This window comes from Gymnoscopelus microlampas (assembly GCF_963454915.1).
Source record: "Gymnoscopelus microlampas genome assembly, chromosome: 9".
NCBI lineage: Eukaryota > Metazoa > Chordata > Actinopteri > Myctophiformes > Myctophidae > Gymnoscopelus > Gymnoscopelus microlampas.
The window spans coordinates 23,994,657-24,010,126 of NC_139946.1; the positions used below are offsets into that span (position 1 = coordinate 23,994,657).

General features: G+C 41.3%; 1 protein-coding gene across 6 annotated transcripts; it reads right to left on the minus strand.

Moving 5' to 3' along the window:
• Positions 1-2,629: 2,629 nt before the first annotated feature.
• On the minus strand, positions 2,630-14,982 carry LOC311052758 (torsin-1A-interacting protein 2-like). Of its 6 annotated transcripts, none has more exons than XM_084067954.1 (9): positions 14,768-14,982; positions 12,595-12,720; positions 11,946-12,104; positions 11,502-11,636; positions 9,997-10,150; positions 9,722-9,843; positions 9,588-9,635; positions 8,930-8,942; positions 2,630-3,419 (listed from the first exon to the last, which is right to left on the minus strand). In XM_084067954.1, exons 1-9 carry the CDS (start codon positions 14,832-14,834, stop codon positions 2,654-2,656), a joined length of 1,590 nt encoding a protein of 529 aa, XP_083924080.1. In that variant the 5' UTR covers positions 14,835-14,982; the 3' UTR covers positions 2,630-2,653. The 6 variants fall into 6 exon arrangements, with proteins under 6 accessions (XP_083924080.1, XP_083924078.1, XP_083924076.1 ...); XM_084067952.1 differs by having other exon boundaries at positions 9,722-9,853; positions 10,013-10,165; XM_084067950.1 differs by having other exon boundaries at positions 9,997-10,165.
• Between the last annotated feature and the right edge of the window lie 488 nt (positions 14,983-15,470).

A 15,470-nucleotide genomic window follows, 5' to 3' on the forward strand; every position in this document is an offset into this window, starting at 1 on the left:
CCTGCAATTCAAAGTATGAGGATAAACACATTTCTTGATACTAAACACTATTGACATTATAGGAGATAATTCAATATTTAGAAAATAAATTAAACATACACATTTATTGTGTTTGAATGACATTCATAACGAGGGTGTGGTGCCGTTCCACAGGGTAAAGACTGAATGGCTCGATATCGTGTCCGTGTCTGTGTATCATTAACTCCTCTACATGAAGCAAAGGGTTTATGAGTCAAACAAGCCACTTGCATTTACTTTGCACCCACAATGACTCAGCCTGGGTAACCAGGTCACATACTCAGTCACGCCCATTACCTCAAACGCAATTTCAGTTCATAATAAAACAATAAAATATGTTTCCTCATGTGCTCCAGGGTCTGTTTTTCTCAAACCATTGCACATAAATTGCAAAAGCAATATGGCACCCCCTGTTGGAGCTCTGTTACAAATGTTATGATTTTCTGGACTGAAGCCATACCCTATCTTCACCGAATGTGTTGCCAGAGCAATTGATAATTAAGATATTGTGAGACTCATTGTATTGCAACATATGGAAACTCATGAAAGTCCCTGTAATTGCTGGCTGCCTTCGTTTTCATTATATGAAAAAAGAAGAGTGTATTACAGTATATGGAGGACCACTATGTGATTTGAATATATTTACTTCTGACATTTGTGAGTTTGGCAAAACAACAGCATAGTGTCAGCTCAAGTGAGGTAATGCCTAGAAAACAAATCTCTGGGTAAGATACAGAACAGACACATGGGTGTAGTAGATCACCTTGTAAATGACTCATCTTTCGCCTCTTTTTGTAACTTGCTTGTTCCTGTTGTTCGTGTTTTTAAATGTTGATTTGTGCGTACTGTGAGTGCATTCAATAATATATTTTTTAATGTGGATCCCAGGAAGACTAGCTGTGATCCTAACAAATTAACACATCTTTTTGACCACTGAGAAACTTCAACCCTGGTTTATACAAATGCATTAACACTGGCAAGTACCAAAATAATCTTTATTGAGAAATAATTCACAACTAAACATGTACTCATATGAGCAAAATCACTACAAAAAACCCATCTCAATATGACAGAGACAAGAGTGTGAAGGAGTGGGGAAATGGTCAAACCATTTAAAGCTACGTTCCATAAGTTTCATCATGCCTGTTGTCTCTCTCTCTCCAAACCGAGAGGCAACTGCAACGATGACTGAACTACAATAAAGATGGCAGTGTATCTAGTGTCCAATCCGGTGCGCCGTCTGCTTCAAATAACTTCACTTGACATTGTCATACCCAATACCAGGTTCTACATGGAGTAGGGGAGACCACATTCAACCACTGCAGATGTGCTATTATATTGTATTAACATATCTGCACTACCATACAGATTGGTTAAAGTACTTTTTATTCCTCAAGTCTTTTAACTTTTCATGTTGAAATATGTGGAAAACCTGATATTGCCATAATCAAGTAGTTCATAGTAAATGTCAAAATAATCTTCTCTGTGTGAGAATGTAAGGCACAATTTGTGATTTGCTGACTAGGATTTAGTCAAAAATATTACCATATCAAATATTACATTTGTAAATGTCATATTATAATCCCCAGCTAAATTTGTTTCAGAGCTCTTCATGTCAGAAGTAAAGAATAAACATTGTGTGAACAGTGTCACAAAATATATATACACATAGGTTTAAAAACACTCCAATCCAGATAACAGCATCACAAATATACTTACCAAATGCAGCATGGAATCAGTAGCAACTACGATGAAGGTTAAAATCAGAAGATACAGTACTAGAGCAAAAGCAAAGGAAATGATTTACAAAAGGGATGGAATGAAATTATCTACTGCTGCGTAGATCAAACTCTTTACACGATTGAAAAGTTATCCCTTACAAAGTGGTTGAACAAGGTGCTATCAGTTTGTAATTCAGACAAAATAAACAGACAAGATAAACCATAATAGGATATATTGTATAAAAAAGAATTGAGCTCATGTCATGAACAAACTGGATATGGAATAAAAACAAAGCCTGCTGTACGGTACCTCACATTGGTTGTCAAATGTCTTCTGGATTTACTGCCATGAAGATGAAGTACAGAACAAGAGTGGTATATAGTGCAGTTATGCCTAATTGTAACATTGGTCTGCAAACACAGGTATATAATAATATATTATCCTGAGAGGGGCGCACATGCGACCTTCAAATATTTCGCCTCCATGTCCAATGGTGGGGTTCGACAACACAGAAGGCAAACCTCCACATCACCTTTCTGGTATTTCTGCTCTTTTCTCCAGAACTCCTTCAGGAAGACTAGAGGAACAAAGCTCATTTGAAGCGGTATCCTGAGTCTGACATCCTCAAAGTTGCCAGTTCAGTTCACTGGTAGTCTCTCAAGCCAGACAACCATTCCACAAACTCTGAATGAAACAGAGTCTGTAACTGTATATATATATTTTTGGATTTTCATTTCTACTAAGCAGCAAGCTATTAAATAGGCTTCAACAAATTTGATTTACAGTACAAAATTGTGCAACTGGAAAGACAAAAAGAAACTCCTTCTCAATTTCATCGCTTCTGTTGCATAGACTGTTTAAGCGCAAGCATTAGAAAAGTGTGTGAGCCTACAGTCTGGCTCGAGAGGCTAGTTCACTGGCATCCCTTCTGCTCTACCTCGTCCTCTGCAGCCACTGGCAGGATAAGGTGTGAAATGCGGCTCCACAGTCCACTGAGCTTGTTCACGTCCATCTCGTTGAACTCAGTCTGTTTGTCAGTGCCCACGAAGCGTTCGTTAATGTAATCGTGCACCATCTCCTCAACATCCTTCAGGCTCTTCTGCTCCTGCACCTCTTCTTGGGGAAGCAGCACCGTGAAGGCCAAGAACACCTGCTTGTAGGCAGCAGTCTCGTGGTCACAGTAACGGTAGAAGATGAGGGTGGAGCCCGGTGGCAGCTCCTCGAATCGGTGGATGACAGCCACGGGCTTGTCCCCTTCGAAAGCTCCCCGCAGCTGGTTGTCAATGTCCAGCTCGACCTCGTCACTGTCCAGGTGGGCTTTACTGGCTCCGTCAATGTGGAGGACGGAGGCGTTGAGGGCAGAGGAGAAGGCAGAGGCCAGCCCTCCAGCCAGGCAGTGCAGAGTCTTCTCTGCCTTACGACCTGCAGTCAGGATGAGGCTGACGGGCTCAGTCGGCTGGTCCATTTGGAGATGCTTGCCTAGGTGGATCCTGCTCCTTTTCCACAGCTCAGCACGCTGGCTAGGGAACTGGGCCTCTAGCGCCGACATGTGAGCAGCAAACCCGTCTAGCGCCACGGATCTGGATGTACGCTCTCTGCCATCTGCATGCTGATGGAGTGCTGGGAACTTGTAGGCCAAGAGAGCTGCAGAGCCGAGTAGCAGTAACATGGGAACCAACCTCCATATGCACCCTGTGGAACGTAGTTGGACATGAGACGTAACATGAAAGTTAGAGTGTGATTACAAGTAGGGCTGCGGCGGCTGCCACAATTCAACTCAACCCACTTAAAACCCTATACTTTGTTGACCGTATTTCCATGGGCTCTAGTTGAACGTATTCCCATGGGCTGCATTAGTACATACATAACATTTTCAATGTTATTTGATTGATAAATAGTAGTAGCAAGAAAGGGTAGGACTAGATACATTTTTAACTTCATCCTATGATATAATTCAGTTAAGGTCCATACACACTGGGAGCGTTTATTTTGTGTTTAATTCGCATTAATTTAAACTGCTGCTTGCATTATGAGTACAGCTCACAGATGCACAGTGAGTGGGATTACACCGAGAAGATGAAGTGACGTAATTTTTCAGAACCAGGAAAAATTTTCTGCACAAATAAAATCATCAACCTGTAAGAATGAGGCATCACCAAAATAAAAGATTTAAGTGAAATAATCATGTTACTTTTTCCATGTTGTTTATTCGTGTTGCTCCTGGTGTGTAATGACCTTTAGATTGAACATTAACGAGACATTTTAGACTGACTACAGAGGAGTAGAAAATGTGACTGAACAAAAGCAGCACACATTACAAACGCAGTTTCAAGTGATGCTGAAAATTGTACTGTTGAGGTATGTGTGGCAGTAGCACAAGCACACTTCTAACTTCCATTTCGTAAACGGTCATAAGCCAATTATTAGCCTTTATTATTCCTCCCATATTGTTTACTATGATTCCCTTTACATGGGAGTCAGTCAGTCATCTCTATCTGGGCTGCAGTTAGTTCAAAATGCAGCTGCTGGTAACAGGAAGAGGGACCACGTCTCCCCTGTACTAGCTTCTCTTCACTAGCTGCCTACAGTTTAAGGTTTTTAAAGTACTCCCACGGATTGGCACAAAAATATATTACTGACCTCCTTTGCTCATCTTCTACCTTTAGGCCTTTAGGCGACAGCAGCAAAGTGGCAGAGAGGAGCGCAGAGAGTGAGATAGAGCTATGTGGTTAGCGGTTTAGCCTTTCCAAGGAGGGATAGCAGGGGATATTTCACAAATGGGGGGGGGGTAGACTGGAGTCGAACAGACTATGCTGTCGCTTGAAGGCTTATAGATCGTGCAACGCTGCATTACTCCCGGCAAAATCAAATGACAACGACATCACACACACACACACACACACACACACACACACACAACGTCTTGACCCAAAATTACACCAAAATTGTAACAAGTTACTTTTGGGGAAATGGTTAAAGGCAGACTAGGTAACTTTGAACCTACATTTTAAATGTACATATATTTATTTTGCATTTTTTTCCCCTCTATCAGCCACTACATAAGTATGCTTCTGCAGAAAGACACATCCCTCTGGCAGTATTTTGGTTTTGTTCCACTGTTTATGTTGACATTCATCTCTTGCAGGGACTGAAAAGTCTGTGGGGGGAGAGGGGGGGCTCCCGGAGCCCTTAAATTGATCCCTTTGAACTTCAAAGGGGTTGAGCACTGTGTTGATTGAATGGGCCATAAAAGTGTCAAACTCGTTAGTGTTCTCTGTAATCAATGAATGCATCAAAGACATAAATCACTTTAATACCTGTCAGAGAGGGGAGGAGGGAGTGTGTGTACTCACACAGATCTCTGATCCTGCCTAGTATCCCGTTAACGTAAGAATATTACATTTTGGTAATTAGTCATATTTTATTTTTTTAAATATTAGATTTTTCAATTTTTTACAAAAGTAAACATACAACACATTCAAATATCAATGGTTCCGTATAGCCCCATTACGAACCTCTCCCTCTGCAGCTGTATAGCGGAGGCAGAGGTTCGTAATGGGGCAAGTTTCCGTGAAGTGTTCCTTACTAAAAATGGATGGAATCAATTCAGTGAAGAAACGCCTAGGGTTGGTTCCTTCACTGCCCTCTGGCAGACCGGCAATTCGGATATTATTTCGGCGGCTGTAATTCTCGAGCTCATCAACCTTCTCAAGAAAAAAGTCATTTTCTTTACGCAGCTTGAGAACATCCGCATTCATCACTCCAAGTTTGTCCTCGGCTGTGCTGATGCGTTCTTCAGCCTTGGTAATACGTGCGCACAGTGCACTCACACCATCAATTAAACCCTTCAGTCCAGAAATGGAACGATTGATTTTGTCAGTTTTAGAGTCCAATTTGTCAGATAGGGCCTTGATACCCTGTCTAATCTCCTGAAGTATGCGTGAATCTTCTCCAGTCTCATCAGCTGGTCCACGTGAAGTCTCAACAACATTAGCAACAAGATGGTTGTTAATGCTAACAGGTGGAGCCGTCACCTCTGGTGTGGAAGTTTGTTCCATGTCGTCGTTATTCTGTCTTATTCTGGCTGAAGTGGGTCGTGTTAGCATAACAATGTCTTCAGATAGAAAAAGTAGCACTCTGTTTGTATTTAACGGTCCAAGAGATGAGTTAAATCAGGATAAATGTCGGCACTCCCGGACCCTACGTCTGTCTCAACTTACTGGAAAGGTAACCTCGCATAACCAGACTTTCCACCTCGGAGGCCACGCCTACTGAAAAAAAAACTCTTGGTTCCAGGTGTGGTGGGTTCTGGCTTTTCGGTATCGCTTTGTTTTGGTTCCCCCTGTTAGTGATTTGAACATTTTTACTTCTGATATTTGTGAGTTTGGCAAAACAACAGCATAGTGTCAGCTCAGGTGAGGCAATGCCTAGAAAACAAATCTCTGGGCAAGATACAGAACAGACACATGGATGTAGTAGATCACCTTGTAAATTACTTATCTTTCGCCTCTTTTTGTAACTTGCTTGTTCCTGTTCGTGTTTTCAAATGATGATTTGTGCGTACTGTGAGTGCATTCAATAATATATTTTTTAATGTGGACCCCAGGAAGACTAGCTGTGATCCTAACAAATGAACACATCTTTTTGACCACTGAGAAACTTCAACCCTGGTTTATACAAATGCATTAACACTGGCAAGTACCAAAATAATCTTTATTGAGAAATTATTCACAACTAAACATGTACTCATATGAGCAAAATCACTACAAAAAAAACATTTCAATATGACAGAGACACAAGTGTGAAGGAGTGGGGAAATGGTCAAACCATTTAAAGCTACGTTCCATAAGTTTCATCATGCCTGTTGTCTCCCTCTCTCGAGACCGAGAGGCAACAGCAACGATGACTGAACTACAATAAAGATGGCGGTGCATCTAGTGTCCAATCCGGTGCGCCGTCTGCTTCAAATAACTTCACTTGACATTGTCATACCCAATACCAGGTTCTACATGGAGTAGGGGAGACCACATTCAACCACTGCAGATGTGCTATTATATTGTATTAACATATCTGCACTACCATACAGATTGGTTAAAGTACTTTTTATTCCTCAAGTCTTGTGACTTTTCATGTTGAAATATGTGGAAAACCTGATATTGCCATAATCAAGTAGTTCATAGTAAATGTCAAAATAATCTTCTCTGTGTGAGAATGTAAGGCACAATTTGTGATTTGCTGACTAGGACTTAGTCAAAAATATTACCATATCAAATATTACATTTGTAAATGTCATATTATAATGCCCAGCTAAATTTGTTTCAGAGCTCTTCATGTCAGAAGTAAAGAATAAACATTGTGTGAACAGTGTCACAAAATATACACACATATAGGTTTAAAAACACTCCAATCCATAAAACAGCATCACAAATATACTTACCAAATGCAGCATGGAATCAGTAGCAACTACAATGAAGGTTAAAATCAGAAGATACAGTACTAGAGCAAAAGCAAAGGAAATGATTTACACAAGGGATGGAATGAAATGATCTACTGCTGCGTAGATCAAACTCTTTACACGATTGAAAAGTTATCCCTTACAAAGTGGTTGAACAAGGTGCTATCAGCTTGTAATTCAGACAAAATAAACAGACAAGATAAACCATAATAGGATATATTGTATAAAAAAAGAATTGAGCTCATGTCATGAACAAACTCTAGATATGGAATAAAAACAAAGCCTGCTGTACGTTACCTCACATTGGTTGTCAAATGTCTTCTGGATTTACTGCCATGAAGATGAAGTACAGAACAAGAGTGGTATATAGTGCAGTTATGCCTAATTGTAACATTGGTCTGCAAACCTAGGTATATAATAATATATTATCCTGAGAGGGGCGCACATGCAACCTTCAAATATTTCGCCTCCATGTCCAATGGTGGGGTTCGACAACACAGAAGGCAAACCTCCACATCACCTTTCTGGTATTTCTGCTCTTTTCTCCAGAACTCCTTCAGGAAGACTAGAGGAACAAAGCTCATTTGAAGCGGTATCCTGAGTCTGACATCCTCAAAGTTGCCAGTTCAGTTCACTGGTAGTCTCTCAAGCCAGACAACCATTCCACAAACCCTGAATGATACAGAGTCTGTAACTGTGCCTCCTGAATGCCGATAACAGAAAATGTTATGTGTTCGTCATTTCGGTTCACCAAAATAGATTTTTAAATATCTTAAAAATATATGTTTGGATTTTCATTTCTACTAAGCAGCAAGCTATTAAATAGGCTTCAACACATTTGATTTACAGTACAAAATTGTGCAACTGGAAAGACAAAAAGAAACTCCTTCTCAATTTTATCGCTTCTGTTGCATAGACTGTTTAAGCGCAAGCATTAGAAAAGTGTGTGAGCCTACAGTCTGGCTCGAGAGGCTAGTTCACTGGCATCCCTTCTGCTCTACCTCGTCCTCTGCAGCCACTGGCAGGATAAGGTGTGAAATGCGGCTCCACAGTCCACTGAGCTTGTTCACGTCCATCTCGTTGAACTCAGTCTGTTTGTCAGTGCCCACGAAGCGTTCGTTTATGTAATCGTGCACCATCTCCTCAACATCCTTCAGGCTCTTCTGCTCCTGCACCTCTTCTTGGGGAAGCAGCACCGTGAAGGCCAAGAACACCTGCTTGTAGGCAGCAGTCTCGTGGTCGCAGTAACGGTAGAAGATGAGGGTGGAGCCCGGTGGCAGCTCCTCGAATCGGTGGATGACAGCCACGGGCTTGTCCCCTTCGAAAGCTCCCCGCAGCTGGTTGTCAATGTCCAGCTTGACCTCGTCACTGTCCAGGTGGGCTTTACTGGCTCCGTCAATGTGGAGGACGGAGGCGTTGAGGGCAGAGGAGAAGGCAGAGGCCAGCCCTCCGGCCAGGCAGTGCAGAGTCTTCTCTGCCTTACGACCTGCAGTCAGGATGAGGCTGACGGGCTCAGTCGGCTGGTCCATTTGGAGATGCTTTCCTAGGTGGATCCTGCTCCTTTTCCACAGCTCAGCACGCTGGCTAGGGAACTGGGCCTCTAGCGCCGACATGTGAGCAGCAAACCCGTCTAGCGCCACTGATCTGGATGTACGCTCTCTGCCATCTGCATGCTGATGGAGTGCTGGGGCCAAGAGAGCTGCAGAGCCGAGTAGCAGTAACATGGGAACCAACCACCATATGCACCCTGTGGAACGTAGTTGGACATGAGACGTAACATGAAACATGAAAGTTAGAGTGGGGTTACAAGTAGTTGGTTCCCATGGGCTACATTATTACATACATAACATTTTCAATGTTACTTGATTGATAAATAGTAGGAGCAAGAAGGGGTAGGACTAGATACATTTTAAACTTCATCCTATGCCCTTTTTGAGCACTCTTGTGTTACATGTTTTTCATATGTTTATGTTATCTTATGTTAAGTTTTCTTTTTTAACAATGTCTGAAATTGAATTGAATTAAATCAATCAATCTCTTTGCTGAAAACAGCAGATCTACAAATTCACAATGCATCGAAGTGTGATGTGTTGGGAGATTGTAGATGTACTATTTTCGACAAATGTTCACCCCAGGATAGGTATGCTAGGGTGCTATGTGGTTAACCACTAAACTTATATTATAGTTCAAGGTTTTAAAGTTCAAGGTTTTACACCAATTCGCCACGGAAGCCAAAATTTAGTTTGCCACACAATTTCTATTGTTTTTGCATAAAGCACTAAAATAATTGTTTTTGTACCAATAACACAATTCATAATAATCACAATAATTGTCAGGCTACTCATAACCAAAGTTATCATTAGGGTTAAGTCTTTTAACCGTCAGAGTTTACCTCTAGAAGGTGATCCAGCACTTTCTTCGATGGCAGACTTCTTTACACCTTCAAAATAAATGCACTCTTATCAAAATAAATACAAACAGCTGACAAATAGACAACTAAATATTTGCACGGTGAAATGTTCTTACCTTGTGGTTTGTGTAGAATTTTCTCAGGTTTTCTTTTAGCAGGAATGTTATTGACACATTGTCGCCGTGTTGCATTGGACGCTTCAGAGGTGGGGGGCCTCTTTTTGTCAGAGTGGTAAACCCTCGGAATATCTTCAAATGTGTGATAAATATTATTAGCATAAGAAAATAATATTTTATATATATTATTATTGTAAATTCTTATTTTCAAATTTTTTATTTGGGCAATATCATCTAACACGTAATTATATATATTTTTTCAAAATCAAGGTTACACCAGTCTATAGTTACCATTGCTCTTGGCCTCCATCTTCTCTCTGTACTGTGCCATGCTGCTGTAGGAGCTGGGGACCTTGGACATGTTCTCTGCTGGTCTGCGCTGGGGAGCAGACCTCGTGAAGGTTGGAGGCACAGCCCTATCCGTTTCATCTGAACACAATGGAGCTAGAGTGTGACAGTAGTATGACAAGGATCAGTCGTTTCATGCATTATTGTTGCAATTTCGAAGTTGAAATAATTCAATTAAGGTCTGTACACACTGGGAGCGTTTATTTTGTGTTTAATTCGTATTCATTTAAACTGCCATTTGTGTTATGAGTACAGCTCACAGATGCACAGTGAGCACGATTACAACGAGGCGATGAAGCGACGTAATTCTTTTTCGTAACAAGGCTGATTTTTTTGCGCAAATAAAATCATCAACCTGTAAGAATGAGGCATTACAAACGCAGTTTCAAGTGATGCTGAAAATTGTACTGTTGAGGTATGTCTGGCAGTAGCACAATCACACTTTTAACTTCCATTTTGTAAACGGTCGTAAGCCAATTATAAGCGTTTATTATTCCTTCCATATTGTTTACTATGATTCCCTTTACATTGGAGTCAGTCATCTCTATCTGGGCTGCAGTTAGTTCAAAATGCAGCTGCTGGTGCCAGCCTAGGAAGAGGGACCACATCTCCCCTACACTAGCTTCTCTTCACTAGCTGCCTGTCGAATACAGAATACAGTTTAGGATTATTTTTTTTGTATTTAAAGTACTCCCACGGATTGGCACAACAAAATATTGCTGACCTCCTTTTCCCCTCTTCTACCTTTAGGCCTTTAGGCGACAGCAGCAAAGTGGTGGAGAGGAGCGCAGAGAGAGAGATAGAGCTCTGTGATTCGCTGTTTAGCCTTAGCAAGGAGGGATAGCTGGGGCTATTTCACAAATGGGGGGGGGGGGGGTTAGACTGGAGTCGAACTGACTACGCTGTTGCTTGAAGGCTTATAGCGCACACACACACACACACACACACACCGTCTTGATCCAAAATTCCACCAAGGCTCGAGAAAATTGTAACAAGTTACTTTTGGGGATATGGTTAACGTAAGAATATTACATTATAGTAATTAGTTATATCAAACGTTACTGGAAAAGTAATAATATTACAGTAACACAGTTACTACAGTAACGTTTACCTAGTTACTGCCCAACACTGTTCAACAGCATCATCTACGTGTTATTGCTGTTACTATTATACTGTATGCCTTTGCACCACAGGGCACATGAATGCATTGGTGTATTGAGGGCTTGACAGCCTATGTTTCTTCCATACAACTCAGTAAAGTCAACACCCAAAACATAGAAGCAGACAACCAAAGATTGAGACAGATGACAGAAGACTTAACCCAATATAAAAACAGGGTTAAGGTTGTCATGGATGCACATTGTTGAATAGTAACCAAGGGGTTAGTAACCAAGCTTTTGTGAGATGTATTTACACTTAGACACTACCGTACCTCTGTTGGTTCTTGACCGGCCTGTGGCCAGATCCTCAGCATGGATGGGTGGCCGACGGTGTAACACCACACAGGGGTTCATGCTGGAGTCCAAAGCTGGAGTGCTCTTGGGTAGTGGTGCGAAGACACGGGCAGCTGACAAAATAAGATGCCTGAATGAATTGCCAAGTTTTACAATACATAATTGTGAAACATATAAAGACTTTGATTATTTTCGACTAATTGTGTAACACTACTACAGGCTCAGCTTCTGTCCGCTCATAACAGATTTCCTCTATTGATCACTCTCACTCGTCTGGTTGACGAGGTCATATTAGATCACATCGGATTTCAAAACTCAAAAGACTACTTGAACAAGTTCCATGATCTAATCATGACATTGCCTAAACATCTAATCATACAAAATACCACAATGAAATGTCAAGTAACCAGGACAAATCTTACACCGCAGAGTAGTAACGCAGGAATCATCTGTTTGGGTCATTTCCTGGTCTTCAGCATTTTCTGAATTATCATCTTTTTCCTGGACTTCCATTTCATCTTCATCATTACTGTCACGCGTTGCTCCTTCAGTCTCCACTTTGCTCTTCTTGTTGGGGGATTCTGAGTTAGTCGGAGAAATTGAATTTACATGACCTGGAACCAAGTACCTTTAGGACAAGGGTTCCCAATTTTTTCATGCCGCGACCCCCCCAAAATAATCATATTTGAAGTGGGGACCCCCCACCCTGACAAGCACTTGGAATTGTAGGCATTACATTTAGTTTGACTCGATTCCACAGATAAATAGTGAAAATAGCCGAATTAAAAGCTCACAACGCCTCACACTGCGAGGCGTTGTGAGCTTGTAGATCGGCTATTTTCACGATGTTTGCCTCTTCCTTACGTAATATTTGACAATTTGACCAATTTGGTATTAAAAGGGTCTTAAAAGTCCTTAACTTTAGAAATGTTTAGATACCCTGTAAACACTTATACAAATGATTTGGGGACCCCCCCTGCGGGTCCCGACCCCCAGTTTGGGAAACACTGCTATATGATATGACAATTATGAAAATGCTGTATTACTAATGCATTCCCTGATTCTTCTTACCACCATCCTTCTCTGATTCACTGTCTTCATCTTTGGAACCGTTGACATCTATGGCTGGGATCTGGTTCTCTGTCCCAGATGTACGCTTCCTCTTTAGAGCAGCTCTGGATGCCAACTCAGCAGTCTCTGCAAAACATAAGTGATTGAGTTAATCCTTAAATCAGTCATTGTGAGCCAAACAATGCTAACCTGGGATAAAGACTGATTGCTACGTTCTGCGTTTTTTTGTGAGAAAAAGGCAAACATAGCGAATCAGTCTAAAACAACTCAGACTAATAAACAACTTAGGGAAAACTACACTTGTAGCCGCCTCTTTCCTGAATACCGATGAGTCAACCAGTGGTGTAACTAAGTAATTACATTTACTCAAGTACTGTAGTTAAGTTTAATTTTAGGTATTTTTTACTTTACTGGAGTAAAGTTCCAGTTTTCATACTTTTACTTCTACTCCACTACACCTCAAATATTGTACTTTACTCCACTACATTTATTTGAAAACGTTAGTTACTAGTTACTTTGCAGATTTTGATTATTATTATAAGACATACATTAACCACTTCAGCCCTATACACTTTGGCTATTTGAAAATAGCCGACCTACAAGCTCACGCGACGTGTTATGAGCTTGTAGATCTGCTATTATCAAAGGATTTTCATACATTTTAAAAACTTGTGAAATCTGACAGTCTGCATAATGACTATTTTTGGGGTACTAAGTATGATTAGATGCCAATACTTTTGTACTTTTACTCAAGTAATGTTTTTATACTGGACTTTTACTTGTAACAGACTATTTCTACATTATAGTATTGATACTTTTACCTAAATAAAACAATGTAATACTTTTTCCACCACTGGAGTCAACAACTGGCTTTTTGTGATTGCTATTGTTGTTGTTATTGTTCTCTTAACACAACGCGCATCCATAGCCAAAGTTTATACTGTATAAACCATTGGTTCTCAAAGTGGGGTCCGGGGACCCCCAGGGGTACTTGAGGGGTCCCCAGCTAAATAATTTATAGACCAATTATTTGTTTACAAACATTGGGACTGGACGCACAGGTGACTGTTTCATGTAATCAATTCCCAACAGATCCCCAAACCTGCTGTTTTAGGGTGAGCTTGTTTCAGTTCATTCAACCTCCTCTGTGTGTAGGCTAGTGGGGTGCGCCCTGGCGACACATACATACTTCATCGCGTAACGGTATTGCGCAACGAGAACAGCTGACATACAAGCTCACAACCGGGTCACGGATGTGACCGCTGTGAGCTTAGAGATCTGCTATTCTCGGCCGTTAGGCTCTGCGCGCGACACCTTCGCGGGACGGAGCATAAATTAGTCTTGACGGGCTGCAGCTGTGCGAGCCAAGCAGGTTCTGGTGCCATGATCATAGAGCGCTCCCTCTGTTCTTATGACAGCCACTGGAGGTGGAGTTTTGAGGACAACTGCTTTGAATTGTTATTATTGTTTACACACAACAGAAACCAAGGATTATATATTTCAAGAGCGAGAGATCACAGTAAAAATCCTAAGCATTCTTCCTCCACACTGGGAGAAAAACAGGATCTGAAAGTTTGATGGGATGCATTTTTACACGTGAGACTGTGACCACTTTTACATTGCATCTTATGAGCGGTGGGGTTCTTTTGCTGCCGACCTGCGCGCGCATACTGTTTCGTATCAGTGTGACGTCGTCTGTTAAGGCGTCTATTGGAACCAAATGGACCCTTACGGGTCTGCAACTCTGAGAGTGTACAAATGGAACCAAATCTGGACCCTAACGGGTCCATTTGGTTCCATTTGTACACTCTCAGAGTTAAATTAACATTGATTTTACAATGTGAATTGAGGTCCCATGATAGAAATGCCATTAAATGGGGGTCTGTATGGGGCCTAATGCACGTCAAACTGGGGGGGTCCTTAAATTACAATGATTGAGAATCACTGCTAGAGCCGTACAAATCTTCTCTTGTGGGGGTCCCTGGCTTATCTTTACAAATGGGGGTCCACGGGCTAATAAGTGTCAATTTGGGGGTCCTTGACATGAAAAAGTTTGAGAACCACTGGTATAAACCTATAAATAGCGGTGGGTGACAACGTTAAATGTGTTGTTATACATCGGACATTTTAGAGCTCTGAATGTGAAAGCGAAAGCTTGTGATAATAAACCAACCTTTGATCAGAGACGACCGTGTTCGTCGTCTCTCAGGAATCTTCTTCCCCGACTCCTTGTCGTCCATGTTGTTGTGATCAAACTGACGCTACCGTGTGATGATGATGCCAAGTGAACTTAGCTAGATATATTCAGACAAGAAAACATGGTCATTTCAACACAACACAACAGATCAGATCAACTTCCTGGTGGTGGTCGTTCCAAACGCAAACGGCTGTGTGCGCGCGCGGGGACGTTTTAGGCAGAACACCGGAAATGTATATCAGGAAGTCAAGTACAGCGTTGCCAGATTTTGCGAGAGAAATAACAAGCAACCAGGTCTATGAAAACAACATGTTCTGCTATTTTCCAAAAAAGAAGGGGAAAAAATCGTGGGGGAAAATAGGTCATTTTGGAACATTTCTTTTAACATTTTAACAACACAAATCAAGTATGGGGGCCGGGGGTCCCTGGCACAAAATATTTTCAGATGGGGAGGGTCTGTGGACAAATTCATATTAATCTGGGGGTCCTTGCCATGAAAATGTTTAAGAACCACTGGTTTAACAACATTAGGAACCAAGTTCAAATAATTAACTACACTTTAGAAGCAAGCCCCCCCAAAACAACAATTTACAAGCAACTTTAAAGAAAAACAAGCCCAAAGTCGCTTATAATAAGCGGACATGGCAACACTGAAGTCAAGTACCATGTATCACATGAG

Excerpts from the sequence above, each read along its gene's own strand:
- LOC311052758 (XM_084067951.1), bottom strand. The coding sequence starts at position 14,834 with ATGGACGACAAGGAGTCGGGGAAGAAGATTCCTGAGAGACGACGAACA. Across the intron at positions 10,166-11,501 it reads CCGGTCAAGAACCAACAGAG|CTCCATTGTGTTCAGATGAA; the intron begins GTACGGTAGTGT and ends GTCACACTCTAG. Across the intron at positions 9,636-9,721 it reads AATTCTACACAAACCACAAG|GTGTAAAGAAGTCTGCCATC; the intron begins GTAAGAACATTT and ends TTTATTTTGAAG.